Source organism: Lissotriton helveticus, chromosome 8, assembly GCF_964261635.1.
Source record: "Lissotriton helveticus chromosome 8, aLisHel1.1, whole genome shotgun sequence".
Lineage (NCBI taxonomy): Eukaryota > Metazoa > Chordata > Amphibia > Caudata > Salamandridae > Lissotriton > Lissotriton helveticus.
This window is the reverse complement of record NC_136069.1, coordinates 23,964,780-23,986,803: the sequence shown is the minus strand read 5'-3', so window position 1 is coordinate 23,986,803 and position 22,024 is coordinate 23,964,780. Positions and strand designations below refer to the sequence as shown.

At 47.4% G+C, this 22,024-nt stretch overlaps 1 protein-coding gene across 2 annotated transcripts in view; it reads right to left on the bottom strand.

Moving 5' to 3' along the window:
• Positions 1-22,024, bottom strand: part of LOC144772249 (uncharacterized) — a 214,218-nt gene that overhangs the window by 127,651 nt on the left and 64,543 nt on the right. For both annotated transcript variants that reach the window (XM_078656465.1, XM_078656466.1), the window contains exon 4: positions 6,263-6,373. In XM_078656465.1, coding sequence (XP_078512591.1) covers positions 6,263-6,373 — 111 coding nt within the window. The remainder of the gene's footprint in view (positions 1-6,262; positions 6,374-22,024) is intronic.

Here is a 22,024-nt window from a genome sequence, read left to right as displayed (position 1 = left end):
AAAGTTCCCCAGGATGTGGTGAGCTACATGCTGGCCATCCGAAGCCAAATGGCTAAGTTGTGGAAGCAAGCTTCTGACAACTTGGAAGCCAGTCAGGCAGTTATGAAAGCGTGGTATGACCACAACGTTCACCCAGTGGAGTTGGAGCCTGGCCAGAAGGTGTGGGTGATGGAGCCTGGAGAGCTGAGTGCCCTCCAGGATCGTTGGACAGGCACCTACGAGGTATTGGAGAAGAAGGGCAAGTCTACCTATCTGGTGGACGTAAAGACCCCTCGGCATCCGCATCGGGTGTTACATGCCAATCGCCTCAAGCCCCACTACGAGAGGCCCGAAGTCATGTTGGTTATGGTGACTGACGGATCGGAGGAAGAGGACACGGAGCCTCTCCCCGACCTTTTTGCGTCTCAAGAAAAGGATGGGTCAGTGGACGGAGTGAAACTCTCGCCAACCCTGACTCGTGAGCAGCAGGAGGAATGTCGCCAGGTCTTGGGGTCATTGGCTCCTCTGTTCTCCCTTGTCCCGGATAAGACCCACTTGTGTACCCATGACGTGGACACAGGGGACAGCCCACCTGTGAAGTCAAAGTCTTACCGGCTGTCTGACAAGGTGAAGGCCAGTATCCAAAGCGAAGTAGCTAAGATGCTGGAGCTAGGAGTCATCGAACCTTCAAGTAGCCCTTGGTCTAGCCCGGTGGTGTTAGTTCCTAAAGCTGCCCCACCTGGCACCACCCCAGAATTGAGATTCTGTGTGGACTACCGAGGACTAAATTCGGTAACCAAAACGGATGCTCATCCGATCCCTCGGGCGGATGAATTGATTGACCGGTTGGGAGCTGCCCAATATCTCAGTACCATTGACCTCACTGCAGGGTACTGGCAGATTCCCATGTCTAATGGAGCCAAGGAAAGGTCAGCCTTCTCCACACCTGATGGACACTACCAGTTTTGCGTCATGCCCTTTGGGCTCAAGAACGCTCCTGCCACTTTTCAGCGGCTGGTGAACACGATCCTCACCGGGATGGAGTCATTCTCTGCTGCTTACTTGGATGACATAGCTGCCTTCAGTAGCAGCTGGGAGGATCACTTGCAGCACTTGCAAGCCGTTCTCCAAACCCTGGAACGGGCTGGCTTGACGATCAAGGCCAGCAAATGTCAGATTGGACAGTGGTCGGTAGTGTACTTAGGACACTTGGTGGGCCGGGGAACGGTACAGCCCCTTCAGGCGAAGATTGAGGCAATCATGCCCTGGAAACCCCCCCAAGACCCAGACTGAGGTCCGAGCCTTCCTGGGCCTCACAGGTTACTACGGACGATTCGTGAAGGGGTATGGCACTATCGTGGCACCCCTTACAGAACTCACGGCCAAAAAGCAACCCAGGAGAGTCATTTGGACGGAGGCTTGCCAGCGAGCCTTCGACACTCTGAAACAAGCATTGTGTAAAGCTCCAGTCCTGAAGGCTCCAGATTTTTCAAAAGAGTTCATTGTCCAGACAGATGCATCCGAAATTGGCATTGGGGCGGTGCTATCGCAACTCAATGAAGAGGGTCTGGATCAGCCCGTGGTCTTTCTGTCACGAAGACTGCTTCCCCGGGAACAGAGGTGGAGTACCATCGAGCTGGAAGCCTTTGCGGTGGTCTGGGCACTGAAGAAGCTGCGACCATATTTGTTTGGTTCACACTTCCTTGTTCAGACAGACCACCAACCCTTTTGTTGGCTCATGCAAATGAAGGGGGAAAATCCCAAACTGTTGAGGTTCTCTATCTCCCTACAGGGAATGGACTTTCGGGTGGAACACAGGCCCGGAGTTGACCACGCCAATGCAGACGGTCTCTCCAGGTATTTCCGCCTTAGTGTTGAGGACTCCCAAGGGGTTGGGTAGCTCTGCCCACTTTCAGCTGGGGGGGACGCGTGTTAGACCCGTCTGCTTCTGAGAGTCCCCTCACCACTATGATTTCTTTTGTTCCCCTGTACCTCCCAAAATTTGTCGCTTTTTATTTGTCTACCAGGACCTTTTATGTGTTGTTTCATGGGGTTAGATGTTCCTTGACGCCCAGTTGCTCACAAGGTTTGTGGCACCTATTTACAAGGCGCCTGGCCCAAACCTGTGGCATTACAAGCTGGGGTTGTCAACCTGTGTAAATGAACTTAAAATGGTGGACACCCTTTTTCCTCATGTGAAGTGACTCCCATTGGAGCCTTCATGAACCCTGGCCTTTTGAGGTTTTGGCACCCTTTGGTTGGCGCACATTTCTGACAGGAATTCCTTTATTTTCCTCAGGTACACAAAATGGCTGCTCTAGAACCCCAGTACGGTGGCTGTGAGTGTCCTAAATACCCCTCAAGAGTGCCATGTCATTGTCAAAGCCAGAGAAGGGTCTAGAACCTTCTGGCTCGTGCCAGTACCCCAGGGACCTGGCTATATAAGGCCCAGTCTCTGGCGGCCATTTTAGAAGAAGATGATGATGATGAAGTTCAGATTAGAGAAGAGATTCCAGACTTGACACCAGATTGACACCTGCCCTGTTGACCCCTGAGGTGGCTGGTAGCGCAGGCAGTAGAGCAGCAAAGGGTTGCTGGCGTTGTGTCTGACTGGCGTTCCAGTCAGCTACGTGAGAAGAGATCTAGCGCCTACAGCGCCTGCCCAGCGAGTCCCTCATTGCCCCCAAAGACTGTGGCCAGATTCGTGTGCCTCTCCGCCCCCTCCCCCCGGTTGTGAACTGTGATCGACTTATCGAGTCGCGAGGCGAGAGCAAGTTCGCCGCGACCGCGATCGTCAGCTGTGCCCCCCCTTCGCGTCAGGTGCCTCTAGAGGGGAGCTCGGACGTCTCCGAGCCCCACCAGCGTAGAGCGCTTCCTGCGCAGATAGAAGGTGAGGTGGTGCGCCGGGGCGGGGAAAGGCCGGCCTTCGTTGGGCGGGACTAGCGTCTCTGCCACTCCCCAGTGACCCGTGAGCTGTGGCTGTGGGCGGGAACCCCCCTGTATGCGGAAGTCGGAGGGAGGTCCGTGGAGCCCCTGAGAGCCCCGTCGCTAACGAGAGGAGTGCTGCCGACTGAATCGTATCTTGACTGCAGCCGATGTGAGGTGGGCCCGTTTCCTCATAGTGAATGCAGCGTTGTGAAGGAACTGTGAACCGGCATTTATTTGACTGTGCGCGAAGGTTGTGTGACCTCTCCGGCAGCCCGTTCGTCAGTCTAATGACTTTGAACTGGTGCCGCCTGTGCTCAAGTGGTGCTAAAGCCCGTAGGCGCGCATAGACTTCACCGGCAAAGCAGAGATCCTATCCCGTGACCGCCGAGTGCAAATGATGTATTTACTGTGTTTCCTTGCCTTCTAGATATACGCGCATACGCCATGAGTGATTATTAAAGAGTCCCAAACCTTATTTTGTGCTCAGAGAAGCCGTATACCTGGTCATTGAAAACAGCATAAACTGTAAGAGTTATCTTTCCCATTTGAAACGTATTGCAGATGTAATGATTCGAAAGTATTTAATTGGTGGCAGCGATACCAGAAGAAACATGTGGTTGTTTATTTAAATAATCCAATATTTATTCTGATATTTATTCTGATATTTATTCTGATATTTATTGTGATCCTCATTCCTGAAGTTATTCTATTTTTTTTTTTTTTAAAACCTTTATTGTGCAGAAATAGCTGACAAATACGGGCCTACAACCCTTCGGGCCGGCCACCACACTGTATTAGCACATAGGCCAGGAGAGAAGCTCCAGCAGGTCTCCGATATAACAGATGCAACAAGGCGAGGCAGAAAGCCACAAGGAAACCACCATGAGTAGGAAAAGTGAAGGTTAATTTTATAATATAATAGGGCGAGTAGCAGGAACATTGCAGTTATTAGGGTCCAAAAGTCCGTGGCGGGTCGTCAACAGGCAGTGAAACTATTCTATTTATTAATACTATTTATTACCAGAACTGTATGACCAAAAGAAATGTATATGTGCTTTCCCAGACAACCCTATTTACAACAAAGAACTTTTATATAAAGGAATCGTATTTTTCTACAGCAGTGGTGTGGTGTCCTTCTTTTTGGTGTGGATGTACAAGGAGTTATTATTGGGTCAGAGCCAGCTTAACACTACAGCCTTCACTTGCCTTGTCACTTGAGCCAAGCTACCCCCTTTGTGCTGGGCTTGCCCATCGCAGGTCCAACACCGACTATAGGTAACACGTTTGTATGTGGCACATGGATGGGTTGTACAATCTAAAGACAATAATAAAATCTGGATGGTGGACTATAGGGAACGCGTTTGGATGTGGCACATGGATGGGTTGTACACACTAAAAACAATAAAGAAAGCTGGGTGCTCGACTATAGGTAACACGTTTGTATGTGGCACATGGATGGGTTGTACAATCTAAAGACAATAATGAAATCTGGATAGTCGACTATAGGGAACGCGTTTGGATGTGGCACATGGATGGGTTGTACAATCTAAAGACAATAATAAAATCTGGATGGTGGAATATAGGGAACGCGTTTGGATGTGGCACATGGATGGGTTGTACACACTAAAAACAATAAAGAAAGCTGGGTGCTCGACTATAGGTAACACGTTTGTATGTGGCACATGGATGGGTTGTACAATCTAAAGACAATAATGAAATCTGGATAGTCGACTATAGGGAACGCGTTTGGATGTGGCACATGGATGGGTTGTACACACTAAAAACAATAAAGAAAGCTGGGTGCTCGACTGTAGGGAACGCACATGGATGTGGCACATGGATGGGTCGTATACACTAAAGACAATAGAGAAAGCTGAGTGCTCGACTGTAGGGAACGCGTTTGGATGTGGCACATGGATGGGTCGTATACACTAAAGACAATAGAGAAAGCGGAGTGCTCGACTGTAGGGAACGCACATGGATGTGGCACATGGATGGGTCGTATACACTAAAGACAATAGAGAAAGCGGAGTGCTCGACTGTAGGGAACGCGTTTGGATGTGGCAATGGATGGGTTGTACACACTAAAGACAATAAAGAAAGCTGGGTGCTCAACTGTAGGGAACGCGTTTGGATGTGGCAATGGATGGGTTGTGCACACTAAAGACAATAAAGAAAGCTGGGTGTCCGACTATAGGTAACACGTTTGTATGTGGCACATGGATGGGTTGTACAATCTAAAGACAATAATGAAATCTGGATGGTGGACTATAGGGAACGCGTTTGGATGTGGCACATGGATGGGTTGTATACACTAAAAACAATAAAGAAAGCTGGGTGCTCGACTGTAGGGAACACGCATGGATGTGGCACATGGATGGGTGGTATACACTAAAGACAATAAAGAAAGCTGAGTGCTCGACTGTAGGGAACGCGTTTGGATGTGGCACATGGATGGGTCGTATACACTAAAGACAATAGAGAAAGCTGAGTGCTCGACTGTAGGGAACACTTTTGGATGTGGCACATGGATGGGTTGTATTGGGCGAGAAATGGGCTTCGGTGAGGTGGGAAAACCTTTCAGCGCGATTCAGGAAAGCGGTGGATACAAATGCTAGGGTTACCAGTTGCGATGCTAAATTGAGTAATAAGGACGTGCTATTCTCCATGCTGCGTGTTATTGACAGAATCAACAAGCTGTTATCTTGTCTGCAGAGGATGTATATTAGGGAATAAACGTCTCATTAAGCTACCTGTGTCTGCTTGTGGTGGAAGACAAACTATGCCTCTCTCTGAAAAATATGTTCAAAAGATTCTTGACTTTCAAATAGGCAGACGCCTATCAAGCAAACAAAACAGGGGCCCTCTGACTGCTGGGAGAACAGAGGCTGCAGAGGAAGACATAACACCCCTGAACCATGGCCGCTTTAACACTAAACTCCATGAATGTGTTCGCTGGTGAAAGATGCAATAGGCATGAAAATGCTGTCCTGTCAACAAAAAACAACAAATTATCAGGACATTATAAGGGAATCTTTGTTCACTTGGGGATCGAAGTGGCTGCTGTTCTCGAGAAGCAGATCTTAGATCCGTCGCCCCAAGCACATTTGTACGGTTCTAGCCTCATGAAAAGACAGATTAAGACCATAATGTCACGTATACGTGTATATAAGTGGCACCAAGAGGGTCATACTTGTGGTTGTAAAGAGAGACTTTAGGGACTCAGATGAGGTTGGAAAGACTTTTACTCTGTCTTTACTCTCACTCTTGTAAAGGCAGTGTACAGCCCTGCCCGTGTCATCTGAAGAATGTATATATCATTGCGTACTATTATATCATGATGAGTTGTTCTGACCTGTGCGGAGCGGATAAGTGGACTCCCTGGTCTCTGTGTTCAGAGGATCTACTGGATATTGGCCAACCTCTCTGCTTAGAGGGAACATGTCAAATTCAGAAACTGCTGCACCTGTAAAAACAGAAATCACTTAGTTAGAAAAATATACCAAACAAAATCACTGTGATTTTATATAAAGAGACCGCAGTTATCTTTCATTCCCCCTTTGTAAGTATTGGCTTCTCTATTTTTTTAACATTATTTGTCAGCTTAATAACAACTCAGCATACAGTTTGCAATTTCTGAGACCTGGCAAATTTAGATTTTTTTCACATCTCAGAGTAGTGCAAAGGCTAGTGGGACGCAAGGGCAACTAAGCAAACCTTCTGACAAGTACTGCTGTTGTCTCCGGAGCCAGAGGAGATATACTGCTGCGTGTTTGTTGAATTTCAGAGGCTAGTGAAACAGACCAGTTAAGGCTTCTGTGTGGAGGGCGAAGCGAGCTATAAAACCTTATTCAGGTGGCATATTTATCACTCACAATAAATATAATGCTCATGAAATTGTATTCTTTTTTAAAATAGAAATGCAAATGTATTCACATTAAATAAAATTGGTCAGACCTTCATTACATGTTTGAAGGGACTTCTGATGCAGGGACGCGGCACCCAGTGTTCTTTATACTGCGGGGTGCAGTACTTTCCAGTTGTGGTGTGTCTCGGCATCATTACAGGGTTATGGTAGACTTTCATAAGTGTTTCCACATACCACGCACTGCTCCTCCAGCCAATTTCTGCTTCTTCCATTGCTGACCGGATTTTTTATTTGTTGCGCTCTAGCGAGTCTCGCGAGTATTCGAACAGTTTTAATTGGAATTCCACAGAATCAGCCAACGTTCAGCAGCTGTCTTTGCAAGTCAGGCTGGCAATCACTGATCTTACCCAGCTCTCGGCTCTGTAGGGGGTCACACAGCTCTTTGGCTGGCCATGCTGGAAAACGACCCTGCCTGGGCAACAGTCTCTCTTCTTGTCCGCTTTGGTTCTGGAAATAGCAGTTGCAATTCTGAATGAGGGGGAAGGTTGGAGGTCATTGCATCCTTGCAATTGATTGAAGAAGGGATTGAATGAGAATTTAATTCCTTCTTTGTGTTCTCTTTATAGCACAGGCTTTCCACCACAGGGAAGTCTTACAGACAAACACTAAAGTCTCAAAGTCTCTTTCTTTTTCTTCACTGTGGAGTTCCACAGTGGTTGGCCTTGGACACGTCCATGACAGAAAGACCCTCAAAGACTGCACAGGTAGGTAAATAAAAATAAAAATACTGCCATTGAGAATAAGGAATTTAAGCAACCCTGCTTTCTCCTACCGTTTATTTACCTGAATTCTTAACTCAGAGCTCTTTCTGCTATGTTATGTTATGTTATGTGCGATCTCTTCTATAGCGCACGGCTACCCTAGGGGGTGTCCCGGCGCTTTGGCAAAGAGACCTGAGTCCCAAAACATCCCAACAGCGGCTTATAAGTGGTCATGGAAGTCACGCGGAAAAGAGCCACGTCTTCAGCTCCTTTCTAAAGATGAGGAGACTGTTGGCTTTCCTCAGCGAGATCGGGAGCCCATTCCAATGGAGGGCCGCTAGATAGCAGAAAGACCGTCCTCCCATCCGAGCACGTTTGATAGGCGGGACCACAATCGTAGCTGAAGGTGCCGATCGCAGCATCCTCCTAGGTGCATAAAAAGCCATTCGCTTCTTGATATAATTAGGACCTACAGAGTGAAGGGCTTTAAACGCCAGAGTAAGAGTTTTAAAAATTACTCTTTTAGAGATGGGGAGCCAGTGTAACTCTTTGAGCAGATTGGAGGCTCTAGCTCTACGTGGAAGGCCAAAAATGGCTCTTGCAGCCGAATTCTGAACTATTTGTAATCTTGTCAACAGATATTTCGGCAATCCCGCATACAAGGCGTTAGCGTAATCAAGTCGTGATCCTATTAACGCCTGAACCACAATTTTTTTGTATTGCAGGGATTGCATCGGTAGAAATTTTCTAAGCATCCTCAGGATGCTGAAACATTTCCCTGATAGCCCATTGATCTGGGTTCTGAAAGAAAGGTCGACATCCCAAATCACACCAAGATTTTTGGCTTGCGTCGACACTTTCTCAGGAGGGAACATGTCCTGAGGCCACCATGATTTCCAGCATGGATCAGGAACACACCCGAAAAAAAGCAACTCAGACTTGTCTGAGTTGCATTTTAAGCTATGCTGTTGGAACCACGCAAAGACAGAACTGAGATAGTCCCTGATTCTTGCCCCATCAAAAGCCTCTCCCTTCCTGCAAGTGAACAGGAGCTGGGTGTCGTCAGCGTAAGATATGACCTGGGCACCAAAAGCCTCCGCCACCGCCGCCAGAAGGGTCATATAGATATTAAAAAGGGTGGGGCTCAGAATGGACCCTTGGGGAACCCCCACCTCTAGCGGCGGCATTTCAGCGGAGAACGGTGGTGCCCAGATCACCTGTCGGCGGTCTGAGAGAAAGGATTTAAACCAATCCAACACCGTCCCACGAAACCCGATCTCCCAGAGTCTTAAAAGGAGACCGTCATGTGGGACGGTGTCGAAAGCCGCCGACAGATCCAACATGACTAATACAGCCTTACCCCCTAGATCGAGAGTCTCCCTGATAGCTTCGGTGACCTCCAGAAGGGCAGTCTCCGTGCTATAATTAGCACGAAAACCCGATTGTGTGTCATGGAGGATATTGTTGCTCTCGATGAAGTTGGTAATCGAGAGCTGCACATGTTTTTCAACAACCTTCGCTAGAGCAGGGAGAAGGGAGATCGGTCTGTAATTAGCATGCATCAGGGGGTCTAAAGAAGGCTTTTTGATGAGTGGCAGAATCAACGCATGTTTCCATGCCGGAGGGACCACTCCCGTGGACAAGGAGAGATTCAGCAGAGGGTTCAGCAAGCTATTAACAGCTGAGGCCACTCTACCCAAAAATTTCGCCGGACAAGGGTCCAGAGGTGAGCCTGACTGAAGCCGGGATAGAAGATCATAGGAAGTGGAACAGGTCATAGAAGGAAAAACCGACAAAATGGGCATATTATCTTCACTCAAAGAGGGAAGAGAGATAGATCTAAAAGCTGTCAATGTGGGGTCTGGAACAGGGAAAGACTCCTGAATCGTCTTAATTTTTTGCGCAAAAAAGACTGCAAGTTGCCTTATCCACTCTTCAGAATGAGAGTGGGAAGGAGAGCAGGCAGTAGGCGAAGTGAACTCCTTAACTATTCTAAAAAGTTCCTTACTCGTATTAATAGCTTCGTCTATTCTACAAATATCCTTGTTTGCTCTCAGCAATATGTTTATGATAAGTTTTAATCATGTCCCGGTATCTTAGTTTGTCCTCCCACTCGTATTTTCGCCGCCAAAGTCTTTCAGTTTTTTTACACTCTTGGGCATTTTTCTAAGTGAGGGGGTAAACCACGGAGCGGAGGCTAAACAATGGGATGATTTGGCTGTCTTCATAGGAGCAAATTCGTCAAATCTGGCGGTCAGCCACTTATGCACCGTCTCCAGATTTAATTCCAGATCATCTGTGAGCTCGCATGGATGGAGGCGCAGAGCATCGGTCATCGCTTCCACCGAAATTTGGTGGAAGGCTCTAGATCGACGAGTCACGCCACTCTGCCCTCTCTGTCCTGACGGGATATGGTAAGGGACATCAACATTTATTAAGAAGTGGTCAGACCATAACACTGGAAGCGGGGAAGACACTTCTATCTGTCTGGTAGAAAATATTTGATCTAAGATATGCCCTTTGTTATGGGTAGGGCTATCAATATAAGGAACAAGGCCAAGCAGTGCCGCGACTTCTTGGAGTTTAACAGCATTTGGATCCGCTGCCAGGTCCATGTGCAAATTAAAATCCCCCAGCAAAAGGCAATGCGCTGATCGCATGCATGGAACAGAAAGTGCAGCCTGTAAATCATCAAAAAAAGTGCCCAAGGGCCCCGGTGGTCTATATACAAGGAGTCCAGTACATGTCTATGATTGCAGTTCTGCAATCTCATCTGGGTTTCTATCTTTACTGCTATTGTCTTTCTTTCATACGTTCCCGTCTCGTCCTTTATCTAGTTTATTCTTTTTGTCAGCTTTCATTTGTCTCCTAATACCTCTGATGAAAAATATACTTTTACCCTTATCTAGTCCCCATTATCTTTCTGTCAGTACTATTCCTCCTTTTTCCATTCTTAAGACATCCTTAAGTTGAACATAAAATTACTTTTCAGTGTAGTTCGGAGCTTTGACACACAACTGATTTTCATGGTTGTCTGCCCCATGCCCTGTCCTATAGCTCGCCCCCAAGCCTCCTCCAGTTTCACTTCTGCGCTCACCTATGCGAAGGCTCGTTCTCACTTAATGCCCAGGAAGCAGCAGGCTTCAGTCACCCCGTCTCGCTGTCCTTTTTGTCTGTGACTTCCTCAGCAATGCTGATGTGTGTAGGGTTTGGGTTACTGGCAGGGCTTTAAGTGGGCCAGGTCTCCGACCCCGCAGTAATATAAAACAGACTTTGAAACGGGCCCCGGCTTCACTCTATGTTCATATCCTTAACTTTGCTGCCAAAAGACTGATCAATTTTTCAATAGTAACAGTAAAGACCCATATGGTATTGCAAATAAGCGATGCTTCCACTGTTTGCATTTCACCTTTGACTTCCATTCCTTAAGAGCATTTTTTTTCCCAATGTGATTCTGTAGGTTTATTTTATCGAGCAACACATGCTTCTTGGGCAAACTTTGAACTGAGTCGCCTCCAGGTGTCTGCGTGAGTTCAGGTTGTGGGTGGGTATTTATGGCAGCGCATGCCTAAGAGCTCTGAAGCGGAGGCAGAAGGCAGTGCAAGTTTCTCAGAGTCCCGGTCTGTGGATCATAGACATGTAGCATACAAACAGAGCAGACCAGGTCTAGGAGTAACTGATCATAGACATGTACAGACTACATGCACATCCAATCCTTGGCCTTCCTGTACACCACACAATCGCATAAACCCAAAAGATAATTGTGAGAAAATATGAGATATGCAGATGGAGGATTTTAGAAAGGTGTGTTGATAAAATGAATATAAGTGTTTAACAGTGAGAGACAACCGAAAAAAAGTCGTTTAAAGGGGCGAATGGGAGTGACCGAGACACTCAGAAGGTCACTACTCCTTCTGCAGACCGGAGTAATGTTTACTTCAGGGACTCGCATTTTCAGAATGAAACATTTTCAATACTAATGTTTCACAACAAAATCATTGTTGCATTTCCTTTATCTTATACTGCTAACAAGTGTTGACAAAGCCAATAGGTGTGGCTTATTTTAAGGTATATGTGTTTTTATTGTGTGACATGTCTGGATGCAATAACAGAAAACTCATAGAGAGGAACCCAAATACTGATCATGACTGTGTAAAGCACAGGATGTCAGTTCATTTTTTAAGCCACACCCTTAGTTACATAGGCCAGACCTCTTGGACAGTAATGCTCATTATGCTACTTTGGCCACGCCCCTAAGAGATCTTTACTCCTCTCTCTCCGCCCAAAGGCCTGGTTTCTGGTTATAATGTTCCTTTCTCGTTTTCTCTGCAGCTACTTTCCACCGACATCGCTTTGTGTCTCCGTCCCTGGTCCATGTTTTTGTTGGCATTGTGGATCCTCATCTCTGCTTACCCTTTTTCCAGCCCTACCTCCTCCCTGCCTGTATCTCCTTATATTGCCTATTGTGTTTTGTGGTCCTTGCTCTCTTCCAATGTTAGCCTCTCATCTCTTTGAATTACCTCTGCTTTCCTTTTAGGAGATGCCGCTGTGTCTGGATTTCAAGACCGGCATGTAAAGATAGGTCACATTGCGCAACCCTGTGACAGTGGCCCCGTTGGGTGCACATTGAGTAAGGGAATTAAAGAGCATCCGCCCCCATGGGCCACAAAGCGCTGCACAGAGGGCTGGAGACCCACAGTTCAGCGGCTTGGTGCCTTCACAGGGAGTTAACCTTTGTAGGGCCTGGGATGACGGATGCAATGATGAAGGCGTTACAGCCCCGACGAAGGTCGCAGCAGAGTACATAGTGTACATAGCCAAAGAAGCAGGAAATCGAGGCACGCGAGTACTCAAATTCAGGTCAGTGCCACGCACATAAAGAAGATGCAGTAGTGAGGCGCTAAGGCACATGAGCCCACACGCACAGATCAGCCAAGACTACTTGAGACTGGGCAGCAATACTGCAAGTGAGCTCAAGTGAAACATTGTGGCTTCCCATGCAGCTCAGTAGTTTATGAGCCCACTGGCCGCATACTGCTAGATGCTCTTTTGTCTTTTTTTACAATAAGAATGTTGTGATTGTTTTCGCTTTTATTTGGTGTGACTTCTTTAGTGGGAACTGAGCCCCTTAGTTTAATTTAACTCATTTATGCATTCCAGGGTTGATTGTCAGTGAATTTGTATTCAACCCTGAGGGGGGTAGATTAAAAATAATCTGTTCTGACATTAGGTATTACTTTGATTTTTGTAGCTTTATTTAGGGTCATCTCAGCACTGTAATACTGCACTATCCAAATGTTTTTATTTTAATTTGAATTTAATTAAAGTAAATCCCGATATTATTGCACATGTTTAGCAAAGTGTTCTCACCGCGTTTATATTTCTTCTTCCTCCCATCTTGCCAACGAAGTGGCCTTCTAGGAGAGGTAGTCGATAAAAATCACATCATAATGACATTCGGCTAGGATTTGATGAACCATATTTGAGAGAGGATTGCTTCCTCTCATTATTCTCTCTAGAGGTTACGGAAGGTGCTCCAGGAGCTAACATGAGGGCACATTTTCTATAAACTCACACCATCTTCCTCAGACTTGTGATGATAAAGTCTGACGTGTAGTACCAGAAGCCACAGCCTGTTCGTTGACAGTTCTCATCTAGTCTGTTTTCATTTCTTGCCTGCTGTTAGCTTTCTTTTCTCTCTAATGAAAAGTGTGAAGTTCCTAGAGTACAAGCAAAAATGCTGATTTCATCATGGCAGGCCACGGTGCAGGCCGGCATCTATAAAATGATTGCAGTCATTACATTATGGCGCCTTAAAGTATCAATCTATTGTTTACAACATGTGGATAGAACTCATATATTCAGAAATTTGCTAAAATGCTAGAAACGTCTTTCTTGTTTTGATTTTATATTTGCATTCTGAATCCTTACCTTTCGTGTTTTCTACACTAGACTGAGAGTTTTAAAATACACATTTTAAATTAAATGTGTCCGGTTTTTAATGCGACCTTTGAGTGTGTTGTTCAGTGGAGTGGTGTGGCTCACTGGTTAGAGGCGGCAGACCCGTAAGCAGAGAACGGCCCGGGACCAGGGTTCAATTCCCGACGCGGCAGGGTCGTGGACCAGGGTCAAAACGGACTCGATAATTCTCGCCTCGGTGCCTACTCTAACCAGGGAACACACTCGGCAACTCTGGGCATTAAGCTTGCCTCATCTCTACAACCTCCCCCCACAGACGCCAGGGATGCCTGGTTTCACCTTGGAGCTACCCAGAAAGGGACCATCTCACAGGGAAAACCAGGACGGGTTCCCCAGCGGTCTTCAGCGCCAGGATACTCCATGGAGTCGCAGTGCGCTTTACAAGAAACACCCAATAAACAAAATATTTTTTGGGATTGCCACTATGTCCCGGAAATCACCACATGACTGATAGTGATTAGAAAACACTGCCTGCGCAGGATTGCTCAGCAGGCTTGTGTTAGGGCTGCAGTCCAACTGGCTTCCTAAATCAATATTGGTGTACTGAACTGAGTCCTATCATCAGAAGATTAGAAACCTGACCTCTGCAGCTCTGGCGACCCCCTCAGATTTAAGATCACAGTGTACTATTGCAGCCTCCGAAGTGTGCTAATCAAGAACTAGAGAGCTAGCAGTCTGTATTCAAGACTGAAGTATCGATATAAAAATGAAAAACAAAGCATTTTGTTTAGAAAAGAAAAGCAAGTGTGGATGGTCATTTTGTCTTAGAAATTATGGTTAGTGCTCTAGCAAGCTAAAGAGAGGACACATTTTCTAGGAGTACTCAAATGCCTTTTCCACCATCCTAAAGCATTGTGATCCAGACTGAAACACGCCCTTCCAACACCAGAAGGAGCCTGTCCGTTAACTCCCCAGTGAGCTAATGAAGCTTCCCACAGTGCTCTGATAAACAACTAGAGTGCTAACATCTATTTATGACAAGATTGTGGCACACCTGATCCCATCCAGAAGGATTCGGAGCTGTAAACCCTAAAAACTTATCTTTAGTAATTAACTAAATGAGGAGGTTCTTGTCATAGAAATTAAGGTTAATGCTCTAGAAAGGTAACATGAGGACAAGCAAGCAGCAGGGGCAATGGTGGCACAACGGACGACAGAGAACAGGAGGGAGGGTGCAGAGGCATGCACACAGACCAAGGGGCCATCGAGGGGCACGGACCACAGATGGCAGGCTGGCATGGGCAAAGGCCGCACAACATACTACGGAGGGCAGAAGGGTCGGGTAGGGGCAAGCATACGGAATATGAAGGCCAGTGGAGATAAGGGTTAGCGGTGGCGGTGGCAAGCTGACCATGGAAGGGTAGGCTGGCAGTGGCAGAGACAACAACGGACAGGTTGGGTGTAGGGGCACAGATGGTGAACAGAGGGCAGGCAAGAGCGGGGAAGATGTTGATCATGGACGGCAGGCCGGCATAAACAGGGGTGGTGCAACGGACCATGGAGGGTAGGAGAGCGGGACAGGGGCATGTGAATGGATAACAGACGGTGTGGAAGTGGTGGGAAGAGCAGGTCAGCCAGGTGCCCACAGTTGCAGGCCGGCAGGAGCAGCACAATGGACCACGGAGGGGGCTGGGGTACGGACACAGGGGGCATGGAGTATGCTCTCAGGAGCAGGGGCAGGCAGATGGCTACAAAGGCCGCAATGGCATTGCAGGGGTAGCAATCTGACTATGGAGAGCAGACAGCAAGTGACATGTGTAGGCAGAGGGAGAATGGAGGGCAAGCGTGGGAGCAGTGGCAGCAAGTTGCCCACAGAAGGCAGCACAGCATGGGCATGGTGGTAAGCTTACCACAGAGGGCAGAAGGGGAGCAGCAAGGAAAGGAAGCTGATCATTCAGGGCAGAACATGGGAGGGAAGGGGCCAGAGTCACTCACAACAGAGGGCAGGGGCAGGAAGGTGACCACAGAGGGAAGGCGGTAACAAAATTTCCTGAAAGGGAGGCGTGGGTCCTTTAGTCACGAAATAGACAACTGGATACTATTAAGCATGAACAGAGAAAGTACCTCACGTGTTTATCGTTCAAAATGATCAAAACGAGTAATCAATCGATCATACCTTATTTTTATTGCAGTATTAAAAAGTCATTTTTAATGAACGATCTAGAAACACATACTTTAATATAGAAGTCATACACACGTCCACATTAAAAAACAAATCACAGATATGAATCCGCGAAGGCAATAAAAATATACAGATTTAGGGAGCAAAGGGGGGTTTGTTCCATTTCCAATGGGTCATAAGTAGAGGTTCGGTCAATGGACTTGACAACAGAGGGTAGGGGTCAACGGATAAGTGGTGACATGGCCAACTTGATTGCACAGTTTCACTTTTTGTGTTTTATGCTTTCTTATTGGACTTCACATAACAGTGGCCTTCAGGTGACTGAGTTGAGATTGTACAAAGAAACAATTCCCAACAGGTATTATTTAGGAGGCAGTTCTCCAAATGTATGCAAAAAGCATTACTAGTAAAGGAAACAAGGAGTCACTTGAGTTCTATTGAAAAAACGGTATTATTCACCATAGATAAACAAAAAGGAAAATTCTTGGGGTCATACAGTTTAACAGCACTGTACAGATGGAATCATGAGACAACCCATTGGCACTTGATACGTGGTGATATATACAGTGGAAAGTTGTGAAAGTGCAAGTGCTAAAGTGAGCAGCGTGATCGGCGCATAGTGACAATAATTAAAACAAAGTTACACAATGGTAGCTCCTAGGAGGAATCAAGTTGTAATCACTCAAAACATGATTTGTAACAGTTTAACAGGAGCACCAAGCTTGATATGCGTCTTAGGATTATGCTGTAAGGTCGACGGCGTTTCGATCCCTCTGAGTTGGGATCATCATCAGGACAGGGTTGTCGATTGTAGGCAGTGCTGTTGGGGGCAAAGACAGGGGAGATGAGAGGCGCGCGCAAACGATGGGCGCAGGCCACAGCGGGACTATGGAGTTAGCGTAGTTTAGTGACTAACAGGTTGGAGGTGGACATCAGTGAAGGGGTGGTGGAAGGTGGTGGCGGTAGGCAGGTATCTGCGCAATTACTAACCAGACGTTGTGGTGACCCCTAATATAAAACTATATGGCAGGGGTGATGAGATTATCCAGCTGGGGGTGGTATAGCCAGTGATGGCGGCAGAGAGTTGAGTTGAAGCTACGGAACAGAGCCCTCTTCGCCGGTTTCCGCCCTGAATAATACAGGTACGCTAAAATCTCGTCCCCCTGACTCGATTTGCACTCATTAGCTTTCCCGCCATCACCGGCCCTTGACCCTCGTTTTTTGTAATTTCCCTCCACAAGCGCCCCACGCCGCCCACGCTGCCCTGAATTGATTTCCTGGACAACGAGGTAAATTGAAACGATTCCAGTATCTGGCCCACCGCCAGACGATCAGTTTACCGCTATCTAATATCAACTGCCATTAATACCTTGCTCCCTCGCAGATATCGATCTCTGTGACCTACAGTTCCTCCGCCAAGCCCACGAGTTCCCCACCGGGCTGACGCTGTAAGTCTTCCACCTTTGCTGCTGGTCTGGCGTAATTCACCCAGTGCACCCTCTTCTCTGCCGCCATCACTGGCTATACCACCCCCAGCTGGATAATCTCATCACCCCTGCCATATAGTTTTATATTAGGGGTCACCACAACGTCTGGTTAGTAATTGCGCAGATACCTGCCTACCGCCACCACCTTCCACCACCCCTTCACTGATGTCCACCTCCAACCTGTTAGTCACTAAACTACGCTAACTCCATAGTCCCGCTGTGGCCTGCGCCCATCGTTTGCGCGCGCCTCTCATCTCCCCTGTCTTTGCCCCCAACAGCACTGCCTACAATCGACAACCCTGTCCTGATGATGATCCCAACTCAGAGGGATCGAAACGCCGTCGACCTTACAGCATAATCCTAAGACGCATATCAAGCTTGGTGCTCCTGTTAAACTGTTACAAATCATGTTTTGAGTGATTACAACTTGATTCCCCCTAGGAGCTACCATTGTGTAACTTTGTTTTAATTATTGTCACTATGCGCCGATCACGCTGCTCACTTTAGCACTTGCACTTTCACAACTTTCCACTGTATATATCACCACGTATCAAGTGCCAATGGGTTGTCTCATGATTCCATCTGTACAGTGCTGTTAAACTGTATGACCCCAAGAATTTTCCTTTTTGTTTATCTATGGTGAATAATACCGTTTTTTCAATAGAACTCAAGTGACTCCTTGTTTCCTTTACTAGTAATGCTTTTTGCATACATTTGGAGAACTGCCTCCTAAATAATACCTGTTGGGAATTGTTTCTTTGTACATTATACACCCATCCCAACTTGGTCTATGGGTCCCCTCCTGTTACTCTTACATGAGTTGAGATTGGGCTGACTTTTTTGGCCCATTATCCTAAGTCCTCTTTACCATGTTTGGAGGTTCTGATCAGAAAGTGGGCATTTGTACACCATTGGCTACTGCATGTTACAAAATGCGGACCGCCGACTTCTAGTGAGGGGTATTTTTTATGCTTGTTTTTGACGTACAGTCCCACATGAGCCATGAGATTCCCCTGTGTAAGGGCGAGTTGTTTTAAGATGCCTGCTATGCTGCCAAATGGATAAGATATATTATTTATTTTTTATTTTAAAGGTTTTATATAGCGCTGGCTAGACCCGGAGGTATCAGAGCGCTTTACATGAATATCAGATCATAGTTACAGGTTACATCGTTACAAAGGTTACACAGTTATTAGAGCATGGCAACATATTTACTTGTAAGGTCGAGATAAACAACACGCACAAAAACGTAAGGGGAAACGCAGACAAGGGGAGAGATTCAGGGGAGGGGGGTAGAAGCAGAGGAAGTAGACAGATAATGAAGGCGGGAAAGAGGAGGGGAGGGTGAGAGACACAGCATGGAAAGAGGAGGGGGAAGGACGACGGGGACACAAACCGGTAGACGAGTCAAAGCAACGTCCAAAGTCCAGAAAGGTTTGGTCCCAGGGGAAGTGATATCATTTCCGCATCTCTGTTGCGAGAGGCTCCCTATACGCAGAGGACTCTCTCAGAGGGGTCTCTGAGACTCCAAGGCCTACATACTGGATCCTTTCCCAAAAAGTGGAGGGGGAGTGCTTTGGCAAGGGGCGCCATACCATACCTCAGCTGTGAGTGGCTCCATTTTCGCAGTGGACTCTCTCAGCAGGTTCGCTGAGATTCCAGAGTATAAATATTGGATCTTTCCCCAACAAGGGAAGAAGGAGAGGGGTTGGCCTAACGGCTAAGGCGCTCGCGCTCGACCTCGGACCTGGGGAACTTGGTTCGAGTCTCGGTAACGACGCCAAAAACCCCCTGTGATTCTGGGCAAATCACTTAATCTCCCCGTGCCTAAAAAAAAAAAAAATGAAAGTGTGTCCTCATGTAACGTAACTGGTGCTATGTAAAGCGCTCTGATAACTGATTCGGTTCAAGTTCGCGCTATATAAAACTCAAAAAAAAAAAAAAGGAGTGCTTAGTCAAAGGGCACAAAGGACAGGGGGGTAGGCAGACTAGCAGGCAAGGGGAGAGATTAAGGGGAGAGGGGATAGGAGCTAGGGAAGTAGACAAAGAGAGAAAGAGTACTAAATGGGGACATATTTAATTAATGAGTTTTATATAGCGCTGGCTAGAGCCGAAGGAATCAGAGCGCTTTACATGAGGAACAATAATGTTGCAATTTACATCAGTTAAAAGTTACGTAAGAAAAGCATTTAAAGAACAGAGGGGACAAGATGGATGGAGCAAGGAAGGGTAAGGGGAACCTAGAGGACTAGGTGGATGGAGCAAGGAAAGGTAAGGGGCAGATTTAAAGGCATCGAGAGAAGCGCTGATGTCGGCTTTAATGTTGTCGCGCAGCTCTCTTTTAAAGTCCCTGAGTGTGGCCAGGAGATCATCGCGGGTCAGCCCCATATTCTCCTTTGGCTGTATATGCCCTAGTTCTTGTCCGTCTCCCGTGTTAGAGTTTCCAAAGTAGCTTAAGACCTTGTTGGCTTGTGATTGTTTGGGAGGCATATGGCCAATTCCCAGGGCCAAGCCGCGCGTTGGTTCGCTCATGTGTTCCCCCTCTCACTTGGCTGCGGGGACTAGACTTAAGGTTCTCAAGTGGCACTGTAGGTCAGGCTCTCTTTCCTGTCGCGGAGCACGATCCTCAGGGCCTCTGGGCAGCGTCCTGTGAGTGGCCGTGGGCTATTGTATACCCCCGGGTGCCTTAAGAGCTTGAATTATAAGGGATTGAGCCGCCATCTTAAGGTCAAGCAGGCCTTTTCTGGGGGCTTCTTTCTTCGCTGCAGTATCCCTGCTTTCAGCCCCGTTGCTAGTGGTTCCACTGAGGCTAGCGCGCCACAGATCGGGAGGCAGGAGTCTCTTGACAGCTAAGTGGGGGCCTTCAGGGGTATCGCTCTTGCTCTCACCTCTCGTTGTAGCTGTAGAAGTTTCCGCAGTCAGGGACGACACAGAGGAACTTGTGATGGTGTAATTGAAAGGTAGCCTGTGCCCTGGTCACGATTGTCTCTCTGTGACTTCCTCAGCCGCATCGGTAGGCTCTGCTGCATGGGGCCTTCACTCCAAGCCAGCTGCCATTTCATGTTCGGCATCACACTTCCTGCATAAAGAACATTGCCGCCGATTTTGCACTCTCTCATGTAGCAATCCATCTCACCAGCCCCATGGCACTACGGGGAGGTCACAGCTCCAAAATCCACTCCGGTGCCGAGGATCGCGCTCCGGCCCCCAGCAGCATCTTAACATCGGGGGCCCGGCCGTCATGTTCTCCTCGTGGGCGCGCTCCATCCAGACCGCGACGTTATAACTTGAAAATGTTCCCCATGCTTTAAATAGGCCCACAATATGCCCTATGCCGTCTCAGGTCTCCGTTGCACGTATTTGGCAAAGGGGGGAATCCAGTGTTAAGCTCCTGGGCCCCTTATGCCAGCGTGCGCTATCGTGGGCAGGGTGTTACCACTATATGCGCACCACGGACGGTCCATCCGGGTCCCTGGTCTGACACGGTCCAATGTGTGGTATTGGTGCTCCCTCTGTGATTGGAGAGGTGCTGGGCGCCTGGTTAGGTGGGGGCTCGGCAACCTGCCTGTTCTTCAGCCGTTCTGCCTGATGCTGGCCACAAAATGCATGGCAGTCCCAATGAAAATGGAGTACGGGCAGCCTTTCTATGTCCAAGGCCAGGCCCGTCTCCAACCCGTTACTGCAGCGCTCCCCCAATGTAGTCTGTTATATGAACTAGCCACACGTTGATTTCTACAGGTAAATGGGCGTAGAGAAGTGTGCTTTTTTATGTGCAATGTTGGAACATCTTAGATGGGGAGGTAATATTATATGGATATTGTATACATAAGGGCACGATGCACGGCTTGTAGAGTTCAATGATTTATTGCTTAGCTTATTGTATGTGAAACAGGATACAGATGGTTTACAATGACGCTTTACATGTGCCAGTTGGGCCGATATAATTGCGGTCTTAGTATTTTAAGAAAAATGTAGTAGTAAAAATAAGTGACAAATTAAACTGGTTGCAAAACATATATATATATTAACACATATTGTGCGGAATGAGATGCTTGATCCAGTCGGCACAGGATGGCTCTTGTGGTGGACGGTGCAACTTGCCTATAATCTTCAAATACGGTACAATGCGGAGGGGGTTATGTTTCCTAAAAGTGCACCCTCAGATTCTATTTCTTTTTTTTTTTTTTTGATTAAAAACTTTTATTGAGCAACAAAATCAAATTTACAGAGATGGGCCTACAACCGCACGGGCTGGCCGCTAAAAGCAAGGCACAATGTGAGAAAACCAAGAATAGCCACTCCGGTGGGCAGGCACAGACCGGATACAGGACGTCGCCCACACTATGAAACAAAATAAGACAATTTTCTTTTTTATACACACATAAACAACAAACATCAAAAAAGGCGAATGCATAATAAACGAAGTCAGCCCAGGAGGGGGAGGGGAACCCCACTAATCAGGAGTCCGAAGTCATAATCAGTAGGATAAGGCAAGGCGGGGGGGACCGCGTGGAAGTCAATCAAATCATAGGACAGTATACGAAAACTCAGGAACGCCGGCCTAGGGAGATAGGGCAACATCAGGGGTTTCAACCAACGGAGGAGCACAAATATCGCCGCGATAGGCATTCCACTGACTCCAGATCTTCGTCCATGCCCTAGGTCTGCCCCTGGCTGTATAAACAGTCTTCTCGCGGAACATAGACCAGTCCATGTTGTCTTCCCACACAGAGACACTGGGGGGCCTGTGCGAGCCCCAGAGTTGCGCTATGTCCCGCTTCGCAATCACATATCCCAGGGTCGCCCATCTGGTCTGGGCCACCGAATAGTCGGTAGGTTCCCACACATTCAACAGGCATCTCCGGGCCTCTGGCACTAGAGCAATTCCAGTCACATCAGT